Source organism: Aegilops tauschii, chromosome 7, assembly GCF_002575655.3.
Source record: "Aegilops tauschii subsp. strangulata cultivar AL8/78 chromosome 7, Aet v6.0, whole genome shotgun sequence".
NCBI classification, from domain to species: Eukaryota; Viridiplantae; Streptophyta; class Magnoliopsida; order Poales; family Poaceae; genus Aegilops; species Aegilops tauschii.
In genome coordinates, this window is record NC_053041.3 from 205,855,765 (window position 1) to 205,874,651 (window position 18,887).

Below are 18,887 nucleotides of genomic sequence, written 5' to 3' on the forward strand. Positions count from 1 at the left end.
GCCTCTTTCGATCTGTATCCCAGTTTGTGCTAGCCTTCTTAAGGCAAACTTGTTTAACTTATGTCTGTACTCGGATATTGTTGCTTCCGCTGACTCGTCTATGATCGAGCACTTATATTCGAGCCCTTGAGGCCCCCGGCTTGTATAATGATGCTTGTATGACTTATTTATGTTTTAGAGTTGTGTTGTGATATCTTCCCGTGAGTCCCTGATCTTGATCGTACACGTTTGCATGCATGATTAGTGTACGATTGAATCGGGGGCGTTAAAAGTTGGTATCAGAGCCGTCTGCCTGTAGGAATCCCCCTTCCACACTCCTTGGCCGAAGTCGAGTCTAGACATTACAAAACTTTTACTAACATAGCTGTGTGTCTTACGGGCCCACGCCGCCATTGGGTGGTATTAGGACCTTTTACTCCTCGTCTATACTCTGGGACTCTGATCTCTCTCCTATTCGGGTTAAATGATTTTGCTAGCCCTAACTCTAGGTTCTCGTAAATACTTTCTCCCGGAGAGCCCCTCGGTACGAACGATCGCTTGCTTCACCAGAAGATTCCGAAGACACCCTACGATGTTCTCTCGAGACTATGTGCCATCGCTTTTACAATTCCCTACCACCGATGTATCCTTATGGATAACTACCTACATTTGTCATTCATACATTCAACCCAGTTGATCTTGTTATTACAAGATACACCAAAATTCTCTCTATTGTTCCGAGAATGCTTTGTGCCTACTGCCTTGCAGTTCTTTGCCACCTGAATACCCCTATGAATAATTTCTCGCACTTATCGAGTATCCGCTCATCCCCAGATGATTTATGTATTTCACAAAATTCTTCGAAATGCCATTTGGTTTTCCAAAAATCCTGAGCAGCCTATTGCTCCTGAAATTCTTGCTTGCTTGCGTTATGGTTAATACCATAAATCTCGTAATCTTATTGGCATCCCTTGTCATTTTGATTTTGAGTCTGTTGAATCAATATGTTGTGAATGCTCACAATCCTTAATCAGATCCTTCATTTCGTCCTTCCGGCTCAGACGTCATTTTAAACATGAGCTGGATCTCGACCAATCAAATTGCCATCGATTGTACCCCTAAGGCTCTTCAACTTACCCATCCTTAATCAGCGCGTTTGCTTCTGATCCCTTGATTTGGAAATCATAATTCCTTGGCATTTGAGCATTGAATTAGTCAGTTGCTTCTATATTCCAATGTCTTTGCATTGTTTCTTCGTCTGGTTGTGAGCCGATGCTCACATCAGCTCCGTTATGGACCGTCAGATCCTTTGTTGAATTATCATCCGACAACGTCCTTCGTATATAAAAACCTCGAGAATTTCTTTCCCTGATACATAATGCCTTAGGTAAATTGTATCCTATGTTTTTGTTAACCATGCTCTACTATCGAGCTTGTGTTATTTACTATTGAAGCTTGTGGTATATGTTTCCACGATACCCTGATGGGTTGAACCTATTCCTTCCTTAATATGTGTGAACTCAAAAGTTTTCACGAGTCATACTCTTCTGGTATTTTGCCAGATAAAATTTTAACACTACAACTTCTTCGAAAATGAGAAGTGAATGAAAGGTTATGCATTGGAGAAGTGGGAGTCGACCTTGAACTTGTGTTCATGCCCATGGACCCGATGTGGAACTTATCATGGAAGCTTCTTGCAAAATATTTAATCATTTGGGTAATTCTTTTGGTGTCATTAAATTGGATCCCCTGCAGCTATGGTTCCGACCATATTCTTCTTCTTTGATCCCATTTCTCGGACAAGTTGAAGTACTTGTCTTCTGCAGGTCAATACATCTATCCAACCTCTATTCTGCTCTACCTTCGAGTATACCCTCAGGTATCTCGAGAATATCACGGCTTCTTATGAGTTCTTCATCAACTAATATTCTCGCCGATTCCAGTGCCCTTGGGTTATGAGTTAATAGTCATTTGAGAACATCGATAAGTGAATCGATTCAGCACGCCGATTCAATAACTCTATTCGTGGCTTATGAGTTTAATAATCCTTCAAGTCATTCCTAGCCTGATTGGCTATATCATTATCGTGCTAAATTTTAACCGTGCCACCCGTTCCTTATTACCGGAGCACATCTTTCAACAATAAGCTAAGCTTACGTCGATTTCCTTGTCTTATCGTTTCACCTCGAACCACAATCTGGATTCTGAGTTTATGACGTACCCTTGGTTCCAATAACCCTTCGCTTCATCATTCCTTTGGCCTGATGTCGTCGCTGATTGAATACATCTTCATGAAATCTCTCGACAAATGTGTCGTGATCATCATCAACCTTATGAGCTCTTCCAGGATATCAATCGGATTCATGATGAGAAATACCATCCTTGCCCTCGATGAATTGTGTTATCATCGGCCACTTTATTGCCTTCCCTCCAACACAAACTTGTTTGTGTTTTGTGTTATACCTTGAGTTCCTTGCTATCCAGCATTTGTTCTTCTTTACCTTGGAATATTACCACCTTTTATGTCAAGAATGTCGTGGGAATTTTACCACCTCTTGAGAATTCTTGATACAATTAATACTTCTCACCATCACCATTCCTTCTTGGCCCCGTGTTGTTTCCAATCGAAAAACCGACAATTGAACTTGGATGTGCGAATTCAAAACTTCTAGCGGTCCTATTGCTTTGAAGTTAATGGTCGACATTTCATTCTTAGACCATTGGTTATCGAATCACCATTCTAAGCATTGATCGTACTACCTAAGCCCACATTTCGGGTGCACTTTTCAACCAATGTTTAATTGTCTATGTTTTCCTTGAGCATACCTCATTATATCATTTGATCCGACAAATGTTATCTCCTTGTTCACATAATTGTGGAAATCCATCTTTTGGAAATCCCAATGAATTGTCACTGAGATCATCAGCCACCTCCTCGTCCTCTCCTTGGTTTAATGACGACGAACCCTTGTCTCAGAACTCGCTTCCTTGGTTCAATTTCCGAGAATCTTACAATGTCGTCGCGACAATTTGGGTTGCACCTTTCCTCTCAGGCATCCTGAGTCTGAGTTATCCTGACACCAATCAGATCTAAATCTCGGTCAGATATGATGGTTGGAACATATTTCCAAGAGTTATAACATCTTTACATGACCGGGTAAGGTGATGTCATGCCTAGCACACCTGGCCGGAGCACCTAGTGTTATAGTTTCGTTTTCTGCAAGGTTATCCATTCATCCATGAGGAAATTGTAAGACTTATTCTACAAGTTGTTCCCGATGGATCCTTCCTGCATCCAAAGTCCGACCTTTGCTTGAAGGCCATGTCAATACTATCTCGAAGCTTGTCTGTGGTACTCCGATTTTCAACAAGAACATTTGAAGCCCAATGCTAAATATTTCTTGCTCAATTATCCAAACACCGTTGTATGGATAATGGCATGGAATTTCTCTTCCTTTTCCTAAAGGGTTTTCTACGTTATATCCCTTCATGGATATCATGCTTTGCTTGCCCTTGGGAAGGATATACCCCTGAAATATGTGCTTAAACACATTTTCCTTTCCATTGTTTTGTTAATCTGATAAACACCTTTTCCTTTCCATTGTTTTGTCTAACCTTTCTGGTGATCATTATGATCTAAGCAGTATTAATTCCCTGCTTATGTTAACACCTCAGTGTACAATTCTGTCAGTAAGACCCTGTTGCTTTTGTTGATGACATTCCGGTAACCACCGATGGACGAGAACCTTGCCTATTGGCCCGCCTCGTTCAACGAGCAGGAAAATGGTTCTCTTCGTCCCTCGCCCTTGGTACTGACGTTGTTGTCGACATAATCGACAGGCTACCCTCTGACATGCCTTGCTTGCATGATCACACAAGACGTCTCCGCTCTTCCTACTTTTAACCCACATGGTGGGCCCATAACCCATAGTTCCACAGGATCGAAACCCGACTCTCCTATACCCCCTGTTTCCAAACTTATTCCTCGCGCTTGGCTTCGTATTTAATTCACGGGCCACCTTCCTAGTGCTCTATTCTGGTATCAGACGCAATACTTACTCTCGCTGCTCGGAACCCCTTTCTCACTCTGGTTCAGACTTCGAGCAACTATCTATCCGCTTGGAACCTCTTAATTGTACCTTCGTACCTTACTCTCGATGTATTTTATATGTTCAACTCGAGAGATAATCTTATGCTCATTCATGGGTTAACCCCAGATTGTTTCCCTCATAAGCATTCTGTCGTAGCCGAGCTGTCCCTTACCTATTCATAAGTACGATGGAGTTCCCGAAGCAAGGATGCCTACTTCATCATGATGACCGAAGCAGAGAAATGAAGACATCAACGAAAGGGATTAAGTTCTTCGAGAAGAGCAGCCAAGACCGAGAAGATCCGTTAGAATATCGTAACCAGACCTCTCCCCCTTGCTCTACCTCTTAAATCTCGGGACGAGATTTCTTGTAGTAGAGGAGAATTGTGACGCCCGGATAATCAAGCTACAGCAACCTCTGCTAATGATGCCACGTCACTTCGATTACTGTTGCTAATCTCGCGTTAGTTCGAAACCGATTAAAATTCAAATTCAAAATTTGGCAAATAATAAAAGCTTTCAAAATATTAAACTAAAATGTTCGGAGTGTGCAAATAAATGCTTAGGTGTTTATGGTGAGGGATCCATGCTTTTATAAATAACCTAAATACTTAAAATGAATTAAAACAGAAAAGAAAATAAATAAAAGAAAGAAAATACAAAAGAGAAAAACAAACTAACAAAAACAAAAAGAACAAAGGGAAACACCCCTCCCACTGGGCTCAGGCCCAGCAGGCCACCGGCCCAACCGGACCAACCGCCCCCACTCCCCATATCCCCCACTCCCGTACCCCGAACCCCCCACCGACACCCCACTCCCCCCCGAAATATCCCCCCTCTCTCCCCCGATTGGATCGGGATCGAAGGAGGAGGCCACCGCCCGGATCGCCCGTTGCCGTCCATCGCCGCCTCGCCCCCGCCACTCGCGCACTCGCCGGAGCTGCCCCGTCGGTCTGCCTCTTCTACGTCGACGCCGTCGTCCCTGTCCCCCACCACGAGCACCGCTGCCACGATCCCTACGGCCCCAGTGAGCCTCGCCCCTCTCCCCTTTGCCTCCCTGCTCGCCCCGCACCGGCAACGTCGCCCCGCGCCCTCCGCGCGCAGGCGAGCCCATGGCCGCGCCCGTCACCCTTCGCCCGCGCTCTCACCGCCCCGCCGCTTGCCGCCGCGCACTCGCGCGCCCAGCGCCTGCCGTGGCCGCTTCGGCCACCGCACTCCGCCCCGCCTCCTCGGGCCTCTCCCCCTCGCTTAGGCTCGTCGCCGCGCGCACCTGCCCTGCACGCCTGCACCGTCCGTGGCCGCCCGCAACTCCCCGCAACTCCCCGCGACCGCTTCGCCGCACCAGGCCCCGTCCGCCGCTGCTCCCCGCCGCGCTCCGGCCAGGCTCCGGCCCGCACGCGTGGCCTCGTCCCCGCTAGCTGCGGTCGCTAGTCCCACCGGCGCTCACCGACAGCAACCCACGCACGCCTGCGCCGCCTCTCGCTCATCACTACAGCCGCCGCCACCCGCATTGGCCTCCCCACACGCGCCATAGTCGCCCGCAACCGCACCCCTCCGCGCCGGCTTCCTTCGCCGGAGACGGCCGGCCGGCGAGCCCGCCGCCGGCACGCTATGGCGCCCGTACCCCTCGCTGCGGCCCGGTCCGCCCCTCGTTCGGGCGCTGCCCCGTTAACCGCCACCCATGCACCCGCTAAGGCCTTGGGCCCATGACACGAGGGGCCCACGCCCCAGAACATTTTAAATTAAAAAATATCAATTAATTAATTAACTAAATAATTAACTTAATTAATTCTGTTTAAATTAAATAATTAGATAATTAACCTAATTAACTCTGTCTAATTAAACTGCTAACTAAACAGTCTATGACCAGTGGGACCCACACGTCAGCGACCCAGTCAACACCCATGTTGACTGCTGACGTCATGCTGACGTCAGCATGCACTGTTTTGGATAATGTTGGATTTAAATAAATAATTAAAATCAGAAAATGATTAAATCTTTAGAAAATCATATAAAATAATCCGTAACTCGGATGAAAATACTTTCTACATGAAAGTTGCTCAGAACGACGAGACGAATCCGGATACGCAGCCTGTTCCTCCGACACACATCCCTAACCTATCAAACTCGCAACTTTCCCCCTCCGGTTCATCTGTCTGAAAACGCAAGACACCGGGAATACTTTCCCGGATGTTTCCCCCCTTCGCCGGTATCACCTACTACCGCGATTGGGCACACCTAGCATCACGCTTCGTCATGTCATGCATCGTCATGCATTTGTTTGCATTGTATTTATTGTTTCTTCCCCCTCTTCTCCCGCTAGACAACGAGACCGACGCCGCTGCTACCCAGTACGACTACGGTGTTGACGACCCCTCCTTGCCAGAGCAATCAGGCAAGCCCCCCCCTTGATCACCAGATATCGCCTATTCTTCTCTATACTGCTTGCATTAGAGTAGTGTAGCATGTTACTGCTTTCCGTTAATCCTATCCTGATGCATAGCCTGTCCTTGCTACTACTGTTGTTACCTTTACCTGCAATCCTACATGCTTAGTATAGGATGCTAGTATTCCATCTGTGGCCCTACCTTCTTGTCCGTCTGCTGTGCTATACTATCGGGCCGTGATCACTTGGGAGGTGATCACGGGTATATACTTATATACTTTATACATGATATATGTGGTGACTAAAGTCGGGTCGGCTCGAGGAGTACCCGCGAGTGATTCACAGATTGGGGGCTGAAAGGACCTTTGTCCCGACGGCCCTCTGGGTGGATCTTTGTGGCGGAGCGACAGGGCAGGTTGAGACTTCCTAGGTGAGAGGTGGGCCTGGCCCTGGTCGGCGTCCGTGGTTACTTCAAAATAACACGCTTAACGAGTTCTTGGTATTTGATCTGAGTCTGGCCATTTGGTCTATACGCACTAACCAACTACGTGGGAAAGATATGGGCACTCGACGTCGTGGTATCAGCCGAAGCCTTCGTGACGTCAGCTACTGAGCGGCGCGCGCCAGATTGGACCGCGTAACGTGACTTCCTTTGTAATGGAGGTTGCTAGGTCTGCTTCCGGCGGCCCACACAACGTGTAGGTGTGCAATGGGCGATGGGCCCAGACCCCTGCGCGCTTAGGATTAGACCGGTGTGCTGACCTCTCTGTTGTGCCTAGGTAGGGTTGCGACGTGTTGATCTTCCGAGGCCGGGCATGACCCAGGAAAGTGTGTCCGGCCAAATGGGATCAAGCGTGTTGGGTTATGTGGTGCACCCCTGCAGGGAAGTTTATCTATTCGAATAGCCGTGATCGTCGGTAACAGGACGACTTGGAGTTGTACCTTGACCTTATGACAACTAGAACCAGATACTTAATAAAACACACCCTTCCAAGTGCCAGATACAACCCGGTGATCGCTCTCTAACAGGGCGATGAGGAGGGGATCGCCGGGTAGGATTATGCTATACGATGCTACTTGGTGAACTTACCATCTACTCTCTTCTACATGCTGCAAGATGGAGGTGGCCTGAAGCGTAGTCTTCGACAGGATTAGCTATCCCCCTCTTATTCTGGCATTCTGCCGTTCAGTCCACCGATATGGCCCTTTACACACATACCCATGCATATGTAGTGTAGCTCCTTGCTTGCGAGTACTTTGGATGAGTACTCGCGGTTGCTTTTCTCTCTGTTTTCCCCTTTCCCTTCTACCTGGTTGTCGCAACCAGATGCCGGAGCCCAGGAGCCAGACGCCACCGTCGACGACGACTCCTACTACACCGGAGGTGCCTACTACTACGTGCAGCCCGCTGACGACGACCAGGAGTAGTTAAGGAGGATCCCAGGCAGGAGGCCTGCGCCTCTTTCGATATGTATCCCAGTTTGTGCTAGCCTTCTTAAGGCAAACTTGTTTAACTTATGTCTGTACTCAGATATTGTTGCTTCCGCCGACTCGTCTATGATCGAGCACTTATATTCGAGCCCTCGAGGCCCCCGGCTTGTATTATGATGCTTGTATGACTTATTTATGTTTTAGAGTTGTGTTGTGATATATTCCCGTGAGTCCCTGATCTTGATCGTACACGTTTGTGTGCATGATTAGTGTACGATTGAATCGGGGGCGTTACAGATAGGTTGGGTGAGAGAACCCCAGAGGCTGACGACAGTACACCGTTTCATTAAGAGAGCCATGGAGGAAAGCATTTTTCACGTCGAGTTGGTGGATTGGCCAAGCCGAGGAGACTGCTATACTAAGCACTACTCGGATGGTACTAGGTTTAACAACCGGAGAGAAAGTCCCGTCGAAATCAATGCCAGGTTGCTGCGAGTCGCCGCGACAAACCCAATGGGCTTTGTAGCGCGCGAGCGATCCATCAGAGTTGAATTTGTGGCGAAAAACCCACTTTCCCGAGACAACATTGGCGCCGGTAGGACGGGGAACGAGAGACCAGGTGTGATTCTAGAGAAGAGCATCGTACTGGTCCTTCATGGCTTGGAACCAGTGCGGGTCAAGCAAGGCTGCTTTGTAGGAAGTGGGGATCGGTGAGATAGCGGGTGAGGAAACGGAGGCTGTCAGGTTGAGGTGACGTTGAGGAAGGCTGAAGCCAGCCTTGCTGCGGGTGCGCATGGTGTGGGCATTGGCAGGGGCAGGAACGGGAACTGCACGAGGTGGTAGGGGGAGCGGCTTGGGAAGGAGAAGAGAGGACGACAGGGCGAGAGGTGGAAGAAGAAGTAGATTGGTGGGGCAGGGTGGAGGGAGAGGAGTTATTTATGGGGGTGGGGGAGGCGCCAGAGGCGGTTGCATGGGGTGGGGTCGGCGTGACTGCATCGGGCGAGATTGGTGTGGCTGCATGGGGGTGGGGTTGGTGGGGTCGAGGTGGTGGGTGAAAGCAACGTGGGGTGAACAGCGGTGGGTGGCGAGTGGCTCGGTGGTGCCCGATCGACGTGAACAGTGCCATGCACGGCATGCACGTCGATCCGGGGAGGCCTGGGCGGGGTGGCCTGAGCATGGGTGTTTGAGAGGGGAGAGGAGAGACTGTCAGAGTGATGATGCGCAAAGGGAAACGTGGTTTCGTCGAACGTGACATGACGGGAGACGATGATCCGACTAGAGGGAAGATGGAGGCAGCGATAGCCACGATGATCGTCCGAATAGCCGAGGAAAACACAGGGCAATGATCGCGGGGAAAGTTTGTGGGTTGTAGTGGCGGAGAGATTTGGAAAGCACAAGCAACCAAATATGCGAAGATCAGAATAGGAGGGAGGGGAAAGAAAAAGAGAATCATAGGGAGAGAACTTGGGGCATGTTTTAGTGGGTCGAATTTGAGAAGAAACGTAGCATGACGGAGGGATTCTACCCAGTACTGCGGTGGCATGGAAGCTTGGATTAAGAGAGTGCGAAGTATATCGTTGATGCTACATAGGGATCGTTCAGCCTTTCCATTTTGAGGGGAAGTATATGGACAAGAAAACCGAAGAAGAATGTCGTGATGGAGAAAAAAATCACGGTTGCGAGCATTGTCAAATTCACATCCATTGTCACAATGAAGAAAACGAATAGGAGGGAGAAATGAGTATACACATATCGTTGGAAGTTGACAAACACGGTGTGCACGTCAGATTTGAAACGAAGAGGAAAAGTCCATATGAAATGCGAGTAGTCATCCACGATTACAAGATAGAATTTAAATCCAGAGACACTAGGGATAGGGGACTGCCATAGATCACAATGTAACAATTCAAAAGTTAAAGAACTACGAGTAGTAGAAGAACTAAAGGGCAGTCTAACATGCTTGCCCATCTGACAGGTTTGACACAAAGCAGAGTCATGTGCCTCGCGAACATGCGGCAACTGGAACTCGCGAAGAAGAGTGGTCATGGTGGTGTTATTGGGATGCCCAAACCGTCGATGCCAAAGCGAGATGGAAGCGACCATGGCGTGGACAGAAGGCGATCAAGCGACGCCGCGGACAGTGTACATGTCGTCAGAACTATTGAACCGAGCGATCACCTCCTTGCTGCGATGATCCTTCACAGATACACCCAGGGGATCAAACTCAACAGAAACAAGGTTGTCAATAGTGAATTTACGAACAGATATCAGGTTCTTGATAAGAGCAGGCGCAACAAGAACGTCACGCAAAGATAGGTTAGGAGAGAGCGAGGTAGAACCAGTGCACGTAATAGGAATGGAAGAACCATTGCCTACTGTTATGGAAGGAAAAAGGGAAGGTTGGAGGGAGGAAAGAGAGGAGCTAGACGCGGACATGTGTGAGGATGCACCAGAATCAAAAATCCACTCCGTACCTGTGTCTTGGGTGGTAAGAGAATTCATGGTCGCGAGAAAGGCAGCCTGGTCCCAGGTCGGCACGGTCGGTGTAGAGGACGAGGCAGCAGCAGGAGGCGCCGGCGGCACCGGATCCCATGGTGATGCAGCGGGAGGCGCCGGCGGCACCTGATCCCAAGGTGAAGTAGAGGGGCCGCCATAGTGGTGAAGGAAATATGCCCTAGAGGAATAATAAAGTTATTATTTATTTCCTTATATCATGATAAATGTTTATTATTCATGCTAGAATTGTATTAACTGGAAACATAATACATGTGTGAATACATAGACAAACATAATGTCACTAGTATGCCTCTACTTGACTAGCTCGTTGATCAAAGATGGTTATGTTTCCTAGCCATAGACATGAGTTGTCATTTGATTAACGGGATCACATCATTAGGAGAATGATGTGATTGACTTGACCCATTTCGTTAGCTTAGCACACGATCGTTTAGTATTCTGCTATTGCTTTCTTCATGACTTATACATGTTCCTATGACTATGAGATTATGCAACTCCCGTTTACCAGAGGAACACTTTGTGTGCTACCAAACGTCACAACATAACTGGGTGATTATAAAGGTGCTCTACAGGTGTCTCCGAAGGTACTTGTTGGGTTGGCGTATTTCGAGATTAGGATTTGTCACTCCGATTGTCGGAGAGGTATCTCTGGGCCCACTCGGTAATGCACATCACTGTAAGCCTTGCAAGCATTGCAACTAATGAGTTAGTTGCGGGATGATGTATTACGGAACGAGTAAAGAGACTTGCCGATAACGAGATTGAACTAGGTATTGAGATACCGACGATCGAATCTCGGGCAAGTAACATACCGATGACAAAGGGAACAACGTATGTTGTTATGCGGTCTGACCGATAAAGATCTTCGTAGAATATGTGGGAGCCAATATGAGCATCCAGGTTCCGCTATTGGTTATTGACCGGAGACGTGTCTCGGTCATGTCTACATAGTTCTCGAACCCGTAGGGTCCGCACGCTTAAAGTTCGATGACGGTTATATTATGAGTTTATGTGATTTGATGTACCGAAGGTAGTTTGGAGTCCCGGATGAGATTGGGGACATGACGAGGAGTCTCGAAATGGTCGAGACGTAAAGATCGATATATTGGACGACTATATTCGGACATCGGAAAGGTTCCGAGTGATTTGGGTATTTTTCGGAGTACCAGAGAGTTACGGGAATTCGCCGGGGAGTATATGGGCCTTATTGGGCTTTAGGGGAAAGAGAGAGGAGAGGTTGCGCGCCCCCCAAGGCCTAGTCCGAATTGGACTAGGGGGAGGGGCTGCGCCCCCTCCTTCCTTCTCTTCTCTTTCCCCTTTCCTTGACTCCTACTCCTACTACTTGGAAGGGGGGGAATCCTACTCCCGGTGGGAGTAGGACTCCTCCTAGGGCGCGCCATAGAGAGGGCCGGCCCTCCCCCCCTCCACTCCTTTATATACAGGGAGGGGGGCACCCCTTGGAGACACAACAATTGATCTCTTGATCTCTTAGCCGTGTGCGGTGCCCCCCTCCATCATAATCCACCTCGATAATATCGTAGCGGTGCTTAGGCGAAGCCCTGCGTCGGTAGAACATCATCATCGTCACCACGCCGTCGTGCTGACGGAACTCTCCCTCAAAGCTCAGCTGGATCGGAGTTCGAGGGACGTCATCGAGCTGAACGTGTGCTGAACTCGGAGGTGCCGTGCGTTCGGTACTTGATCGGTCAGATCGTGAAGACGTACGACTACATCAACCGCGTTGTGCTAACGCTTCCGCTTTCGGTATACGAGGGTACGTGGACACACTCCCCTCTCATTGCTATGCATCACCATGATCTTGCGTATGCGTAGGAAATTTTTGAAATTACTACGTTCCCCAACAAGTGGTACACTGATGAAGCTGATGGCGGGAGCGAAGGCTGATAGAGAGGTGCATACGCCGTGTAGGCATGCGGCGGAGGCCGCGACCCATGGAGGCCCGGGGCACCGAGCTGCGGACGCATGCCAGGTGGTGCCCAGGCAACGTTGTACGCGGGAGGTGCGCCATAAGGAGAGGGCGCAGACCACGGCATCGACCAGGCTTGGACGAGCCCGGTCCAAGGATCGTGCGAAGGGCGCCACGGCGATGAAGGCATGGTCGGGGTTGGCGCAGGGCCCGATGATGATGCAGGTGGCGGCGCAGAGGAGGACGAGGACGCCCCCGACGAGCGCGGCTGGGGAGGACGATAGATGGGGTTCTTGCCCTTGTAGTTCGGGCTTGGGCGCCATCCAGGGGGCGGCTGTGTTGAGGACGACCCGGAGAGCGCGGCTGGAGTCGGGGCAGGAGCCGATGCAGCAGGGCGCGTGGTGGCGTGGAAGAGACGCGGGACGCCAGCCTTACGCGTCTGGTTCTGCTCCTCCATCTGAAGCATGGAGCGGGCCTCGGCGAGCGTGGGCAGCGGGCGGAGGAGAGGGATGAGGGCCGCCTGCTGCGCAAACCGGTCATCGAGCCCGCCCATCAGGACGTGCAGGAGAGAACGATCGACAACCACCTCACCCAGCTCCCGAAGCTCGTCGCCGATCGCTTTGATGCGCTGACAGAAGACGCCCACAGGGCAGTCGCCCAGCGTGATCGTGCAGAGCTCCGTGTTGAGGGCGGAGACCCGAGCATCACGGTTATACTGGAAGAGCCGGCGAAGTTCGGCCCAGATGTCACGCGCGGAAGCGCCATCGGTGACCACAAGATTGAAGAGTTCGGTCGAAATGCGTGTGTATAACCACTGGATGATGGCAAGATCGTCCTTGACCCAGTGGGGATCGCTAGGAGCGGGAGGCACGTCGCCGGAGATGTGATGCATAAGAGAGCAACGACCAAGGTGAATCTCAAAGAGATGACGCCAGTGATAGTAATTGTGGCTGTTGAGGTCAAGAACTATGGGGATGAAGGGGGTGATATCAGTAATGGTGTCGCTGAAAGAGAGGGGAGAAGGGAGGACGAGGGCGGAAGAGGGCTGGGTGTCGGAGATAGGGGCGGTAGCCATGGGAAGAGTTGGTCTGCCGGCGAGAGGGGCAGTCGGAAGAGGAGGAGGGGGTGGTGGTTCCCGGCCGGGGTTGGTCATGGCGAGGGAAGGAGGTAGGGATTAATGTGTGATACCATGTAAAACTGAAGTAATCTAGTTTCTCATTGCTTGCCGAGATACAGAGAAATGAAGGTACATATAGCGGCCGCAGCCAGTTCCACAACATGGGCGTAGTGGTGATCGTGGGTAGGAGCGTGGGCGCTCCTGAGCTGACCAAGTATGTCACCTAACAAAAACAAATGATTTAGGGAGGAGGGAGTACTATTAAACTCGATGACTCGTGGGAGCATAGGCAAGCATCAACCTAAGGACGGGATATTACAATATGGCATTCTTTTTTAAAAATAAAAAGGTGACTCAATGCCAACCTTATATTTCAGGCTGAAGCCTGAGAACTTTCTTGCTCAATGGCTCATGTTGATTGCCTCTTTGTCAGATTCTGCACTAAGTTTTCGTTCACAACGGTAAGAGCATCTCTAATAGATGGTCCAAATATAAAAATAATTAATTTTTGGACCGTTTGGGGCAAAAAACGCTGCTCCAACAAACGGTCTATATGCAAAAAATTTGGACTGCGGCCTCCTCATGATGTAAAATGCAACACCTCGCGATGCAAATATACATCACGAGATGCATCTGGTCCAAACAAGCCGCCGCCCGCGAACGCCCAACCGCCACTTCATTTCCGTTCCCGCTCACGCCCGTCCGCCCGCCCGAAGAACAGCCGGCCGGAATCCGCCGCCGCGACCGCCCAAAACCTCGCCGTCGCCACCGCCACCACCCCACATCCCCTCCGCCGCCCTCCGCCGCCGCCGCCCGGACGCCGCCGAATCGAGTGGTAGCTGGCGCGGGATTCAGCCCCTCCGGCGGTCCGGCTGCCGCGGTAGGCCTCCGCCGGGTCTTTTAGGCTGCCGCCGACCTCCTCCCGTCGGCCGTGAGCCTGTCCACGGCCGTTGCGCCGGCCGCACGACCGCCTCCCCGCCGCCCTCCGCCCGGCTGCCGAACTAGTCTTCGCCGCCCGCCGAGCTCCTCTTCGCCGGCCTCCAACCTCATTTCTTATCACCGCCGCCGTCCGGAGCCGACCGCAGCCATCAGCAGCAGCCAATCCAACCGGCGGCCATCTTCTTCCACCGCGCGCACAAGGTGTTCGACGGAATTTCCCAAGGTAAAAAAATGACAAAACTTGATGATTTAACTTGGGATTGGATAATATGTTTGACGGTGGTTGTGTGCATTGTAGATGAGCTCGGTTGACTCCTCTTTCGTGGATGATTCATCGTCGGACGAGGAATTTAATTTTCATGAAGAAGAGGAGATTGCTATGCTAGTGGCCATGCACAAGAGGAAGAAACCGAAGCACGGTGGTTCCGTTTATGGACCATGAATTTAGACCATCTATTGGAGTTGCTTTTTTGGACCATGAATTTGGACCATCTGTTGGAGTTGACCTTTTTTCGGAGCTCCAAAACGCATTTTTTGACGGTTCAAAATTTACATCTCCGGTTTTGGACCGTCAAAATTTGAACCATCTATTGGAGATACTCTAATGTCAGTCATTATGCTTTATCTGTCTTGCCCTGATGTAAACCTATCTGTCTTGCCCTGATGTGCATTTACAATTTATGCAGATAAATTGTTTGACCAAAAAGCATTTTAACTTTATTCACTTGAGGCATCTGCTACTGGATTTCCATATCGACGAAGGACCATTGGAGGTTTGTTCCACGGCAATGCAGAAGACACACGAAGGTTCCCGTATTCAGGACACGCAAAACAATCAGAGGAACCACGTATGAGAACGCATGACCATAAAGAGGCCACCAGTTAATAATCAACTAACCGAAAGCGACACCTTGCAGTCTCGTTACGTGTCGCAGGTCAGATGAGGTAACAGCACCTGGAGTGTGTAGTCGGGCAACATCCTACATAGAGAAGCCCTTCTCTGTTTCAGAGAACCGCCGAGCGGCCGAGGCTCCGACCGACGGAACTACGTGGAGTACATCGCTCAGTGCCTAAAACAGCTCCCGTAAACTCGTGTCAGCCATCAGCTCTCATGGAACCCAGCAGTGCACGGAAGGGCCGGCCAACTAAGCGCCGGTTGCCGGACGTCGCCATCTGAAAACCAGCCGGTCCGTCTAATGGTCTCAGTGCTAGTGTTCATTCTTTTTTTCCCGAAAATCTTAAGAGTTGGGACTGGTTCGTACGACTTAGAGCATCGACCCCGCATAAGTGATCAAACCCGTAAAAAATTTGTGTTTTATAATTTTGGGCGAAAAAAAGTCCAGAATAGAAACCGTAAAAGTGATCCAACCTGTAAAATTTTTAAGGGCCACCGCAAATGCACACCCGAAACCCTTATCTTTGGAGGTTGGAAGGCCGAATCTAGGGGGCCCCGTATACCGGTCAAACCTCGTCGGAGCAAACACGCCGCCGCGGAGTTTGCCGGAATCCGCCCTAAACTCGCCGGAGTTCATCATCGCACACCGGAAAAGGCCGCTAGGCGCCGCAATCGATCGCCGCTGGTTCGAATTGGACGAGCTCGACATAGCCGTGGCCTCCCATGACCTCAGTCTGGCCGCCGGAATCCTCCCGGCGCGGCAGGCAAAGGGGCACGACTCGGCTGGCAATAGAGTAAGGCGCGGACGGCGGAGGCTGCGGGGCGTAGCCGGCAAGGCTGGGCGCGGACGACGGAGGCGACGGGGCGTGGCCGGCGAGGCTGGGCGCGGTCGGCGCGGTGATGGGGCGCGGCCGACAGGGGCGGGGTGCGGCCGACGGGCGACGCGGCATGGCGCGCGGCCGATGGAGCGCGGCCGGCGGGGTTGGACGCGACCGGCATGGCCGGCGTGGCCGGCTGGGGAAAGGACGCCAGCGGCCGGACTGGAGAAAGGAGCTCTTTATTTCAGTTTTACAGTTCGTTTTACCGTATCTATTCGGCCGCAGCTAAAATAAACCCTTAAAATGCACTTTTTCCAATCCGTATTACTCCCTGCAATTTATCCTCGCTCCAGAAGTGCCATAGCAGACGCAGCCTTCAGTCCCCTGACAACCGAAGCTAACATTCCACCAAACTTTGCCAACACGTGGGAAACGTCCAAACCGTCCCTTTCCTGCAGGGGTGCCGACTCCTTACGGTAGGAGTTTCAAGTGTGGAGGAGCAAGATCTTTCGAATGGTATTTGCGGCATGCCAACGGCATATACTGATGTGGACGTAGCTCAACTAAGTGTGATGAATTGTCTCCGTCGCGTGGTTGCCATGCATTTGATGTACTCCCTCCTTTCTTAAATATAAGTTTTTAAAAAAAAAATCACTATAGACTACGAGCAAAATGAATGAACCTATATTTAAAAAAACGTCTATATGCATCAAGTGTAGTTTCTATAGTGAAATATCTAAAAAGATTTATATTTTGAAACGGAAGGAGTATCATATAATTTCCTGTGCATTTGATATCAGACAATTTCCCATGCATTTAGAAGACTAGCAAAATGCTAGCATGCAATGTACATGATATTTTCATACAAGACCATTATTTTAGTTAAAATCTGTTTTATATTAGATCAATAAACCATAGGATGTCTTTCGCAAAAAAAACTTGGATACAACCAGATGTGAGGTACCTGAACTCACGGATACAAAAACAACTCTAAACAAAGGGGATACCACAACTATGACTTGCATGCCTCGAAATCTTTGCCGAAGCTGTAGCTAAACTTGTCGTCGTTGCACCACCATAGCTCTCGCCAACAATGGGAAAAATTGAAAAATCCAACCACTAAAGTATCTGCAAAGACCTGTAGAAGAACAAATCTCGTTGAATCGCCGCAATAGTATACCTCTGCATATGATGGAGATTGACAACCGTGCCAAGCATATTGACGGGGGGTCACCCTGATCTAGACAGACATCCACAATGCCATCGCAAGACCAAACTGACTATCTTGCTCGCAAAGGCTCGAAAGGAGAGGTTGTTGAAGTAGAGGATGTTGCAACTTACATCTCTAGCAAGCTCAGCGAACCACTTATGATGCGGGCCTATTTCACAAGGTTAAAAAGGAAGCATGGTTGTGTTTCTCTGGGTAGTCACCATTCATGATTGACGTCAACGTTCTTTATAGTTCATTCGTTGATTGTTTTTCCTTTTTATGAAATAATTTGCTTGTGTGCATTCTCGGTGACTGCTTTTGCGAGTGTGTTCTCAATGACTTCAGTAGCTCTTGAGAACTTGTTGGTACAGAGACCGAGAGTAATTGATATTGATATTAATTAATGTATGTTCATTATAAAAAATGAGGAATCACCATGATAGACCTGTATGGAACAAACACCATGCATGCGAGCATTTGATGACCCCCAACTGCAGGGAATTGTTGTAGCACTTTCCATAGCGAAAGTTGAAATATATGAGTGTCAATACCGTGTACGAGCTAAAGATGGGTCTTATATTCTCTCAAGTTATGTATGCCACTTACATAACTATCAATGCACTTTATGTTTACTTTATGTAGACTCTCTAACTAGGATAGATTACAACAGTGACAACAGAAGTATTTATAGAAGATAAAAAATTAAAAGTTAGGGGTTGTTATTAATAAAATTTTGCAAAAATAAAAATAGAACTTGCATTTGTGTTTGTGTTTGTGAAGGTGGTGTTCAATGTCCCTAGGCAATTGATAAGATAATATAATCGCTACACATGCTTGTTACAATTGATATGTGGGAGATACCTCTGCTTACATGTTGCAAAACCATTGACACACATTTACTTACTATTGAATAGTAAGCAAGCATTCACAACTACTAAGAATAACTAAGGTAAAAAAAACCATAGCCTTGTCCTCTAGGGTTCCTCCTGAATTTCCTATGCCATAACTCAAATATGTTTGGAACGATTATTTTGTCACCACGACCTCCGCACATATATCATCATAACACATTGGTCACTCTCAAGTGTGACACAATATAAGTGTCGGCCCCTATATTAGCACAAAAGGACATCACCATAACAATTCATACCAATCATACTAGATTACTAATGCCGAAGGCCAAAATAAAAGTACCCTAAAATAAAGATAGTGCAACAGATCATCGGATAATAATTCATTGCACTAAACACGATGTCTTATCAAGGGATTATAGAGGTTTGTGGATGGATGAACCACTGTATATAGCAAGAAGATGGTAGTTAACTCATTGGAGGTGATGGTGGTGATGATGGTTCGCCCAACAGTGTTTCGACGCTGCCGAAAGAGAGGGGGAGAAAGCTCCCTCCTCCTTCTTCTTCCGTGGCCTTCCCCCTATGTGGGAAAACTGACCCCCTCTTGTATTTTGTGACCATGACGAGAGCCCCCCATGAGATTGAATTGGACTTTCAGGGAAGTTGTTTCTAGATGCCAGAATTTGAGTCTTGCCATCGTTTTATTGTTACTTGTTACTATGGAGAA

General features: G+C 49.1%; 1 protein-coding gene across 1 annotated transcript; it reads right to left on the reverse strand.

Moving 5' to 3' along the window:
* Positions 1 to 10,007: 10,007 nt before the first annotated feature.
* On the reverse strand, positions 10,008 to 13,405 carry LOC109745075 (uncharacterized). The gene is made up of 3 exons (XM_020304213.1): positions 12,257 to 13,405; positions 10,361 to 10,560; positions 10,008 to 10,308 (listed from the first exon to the last, which is right to left on the reverse strand). The coding sequence occupies exons 1-3, from the start codon at positions 13,403 to 13,405 to the stop codon at positions 10,008 to 10,010; spliced, it is 1,650 nt and encodes a 549-aa protein (XP_020159802.1).
* Between the last annotated feature and the right edge of the window lie 5,482 nt (positions 13,406 to 18,887).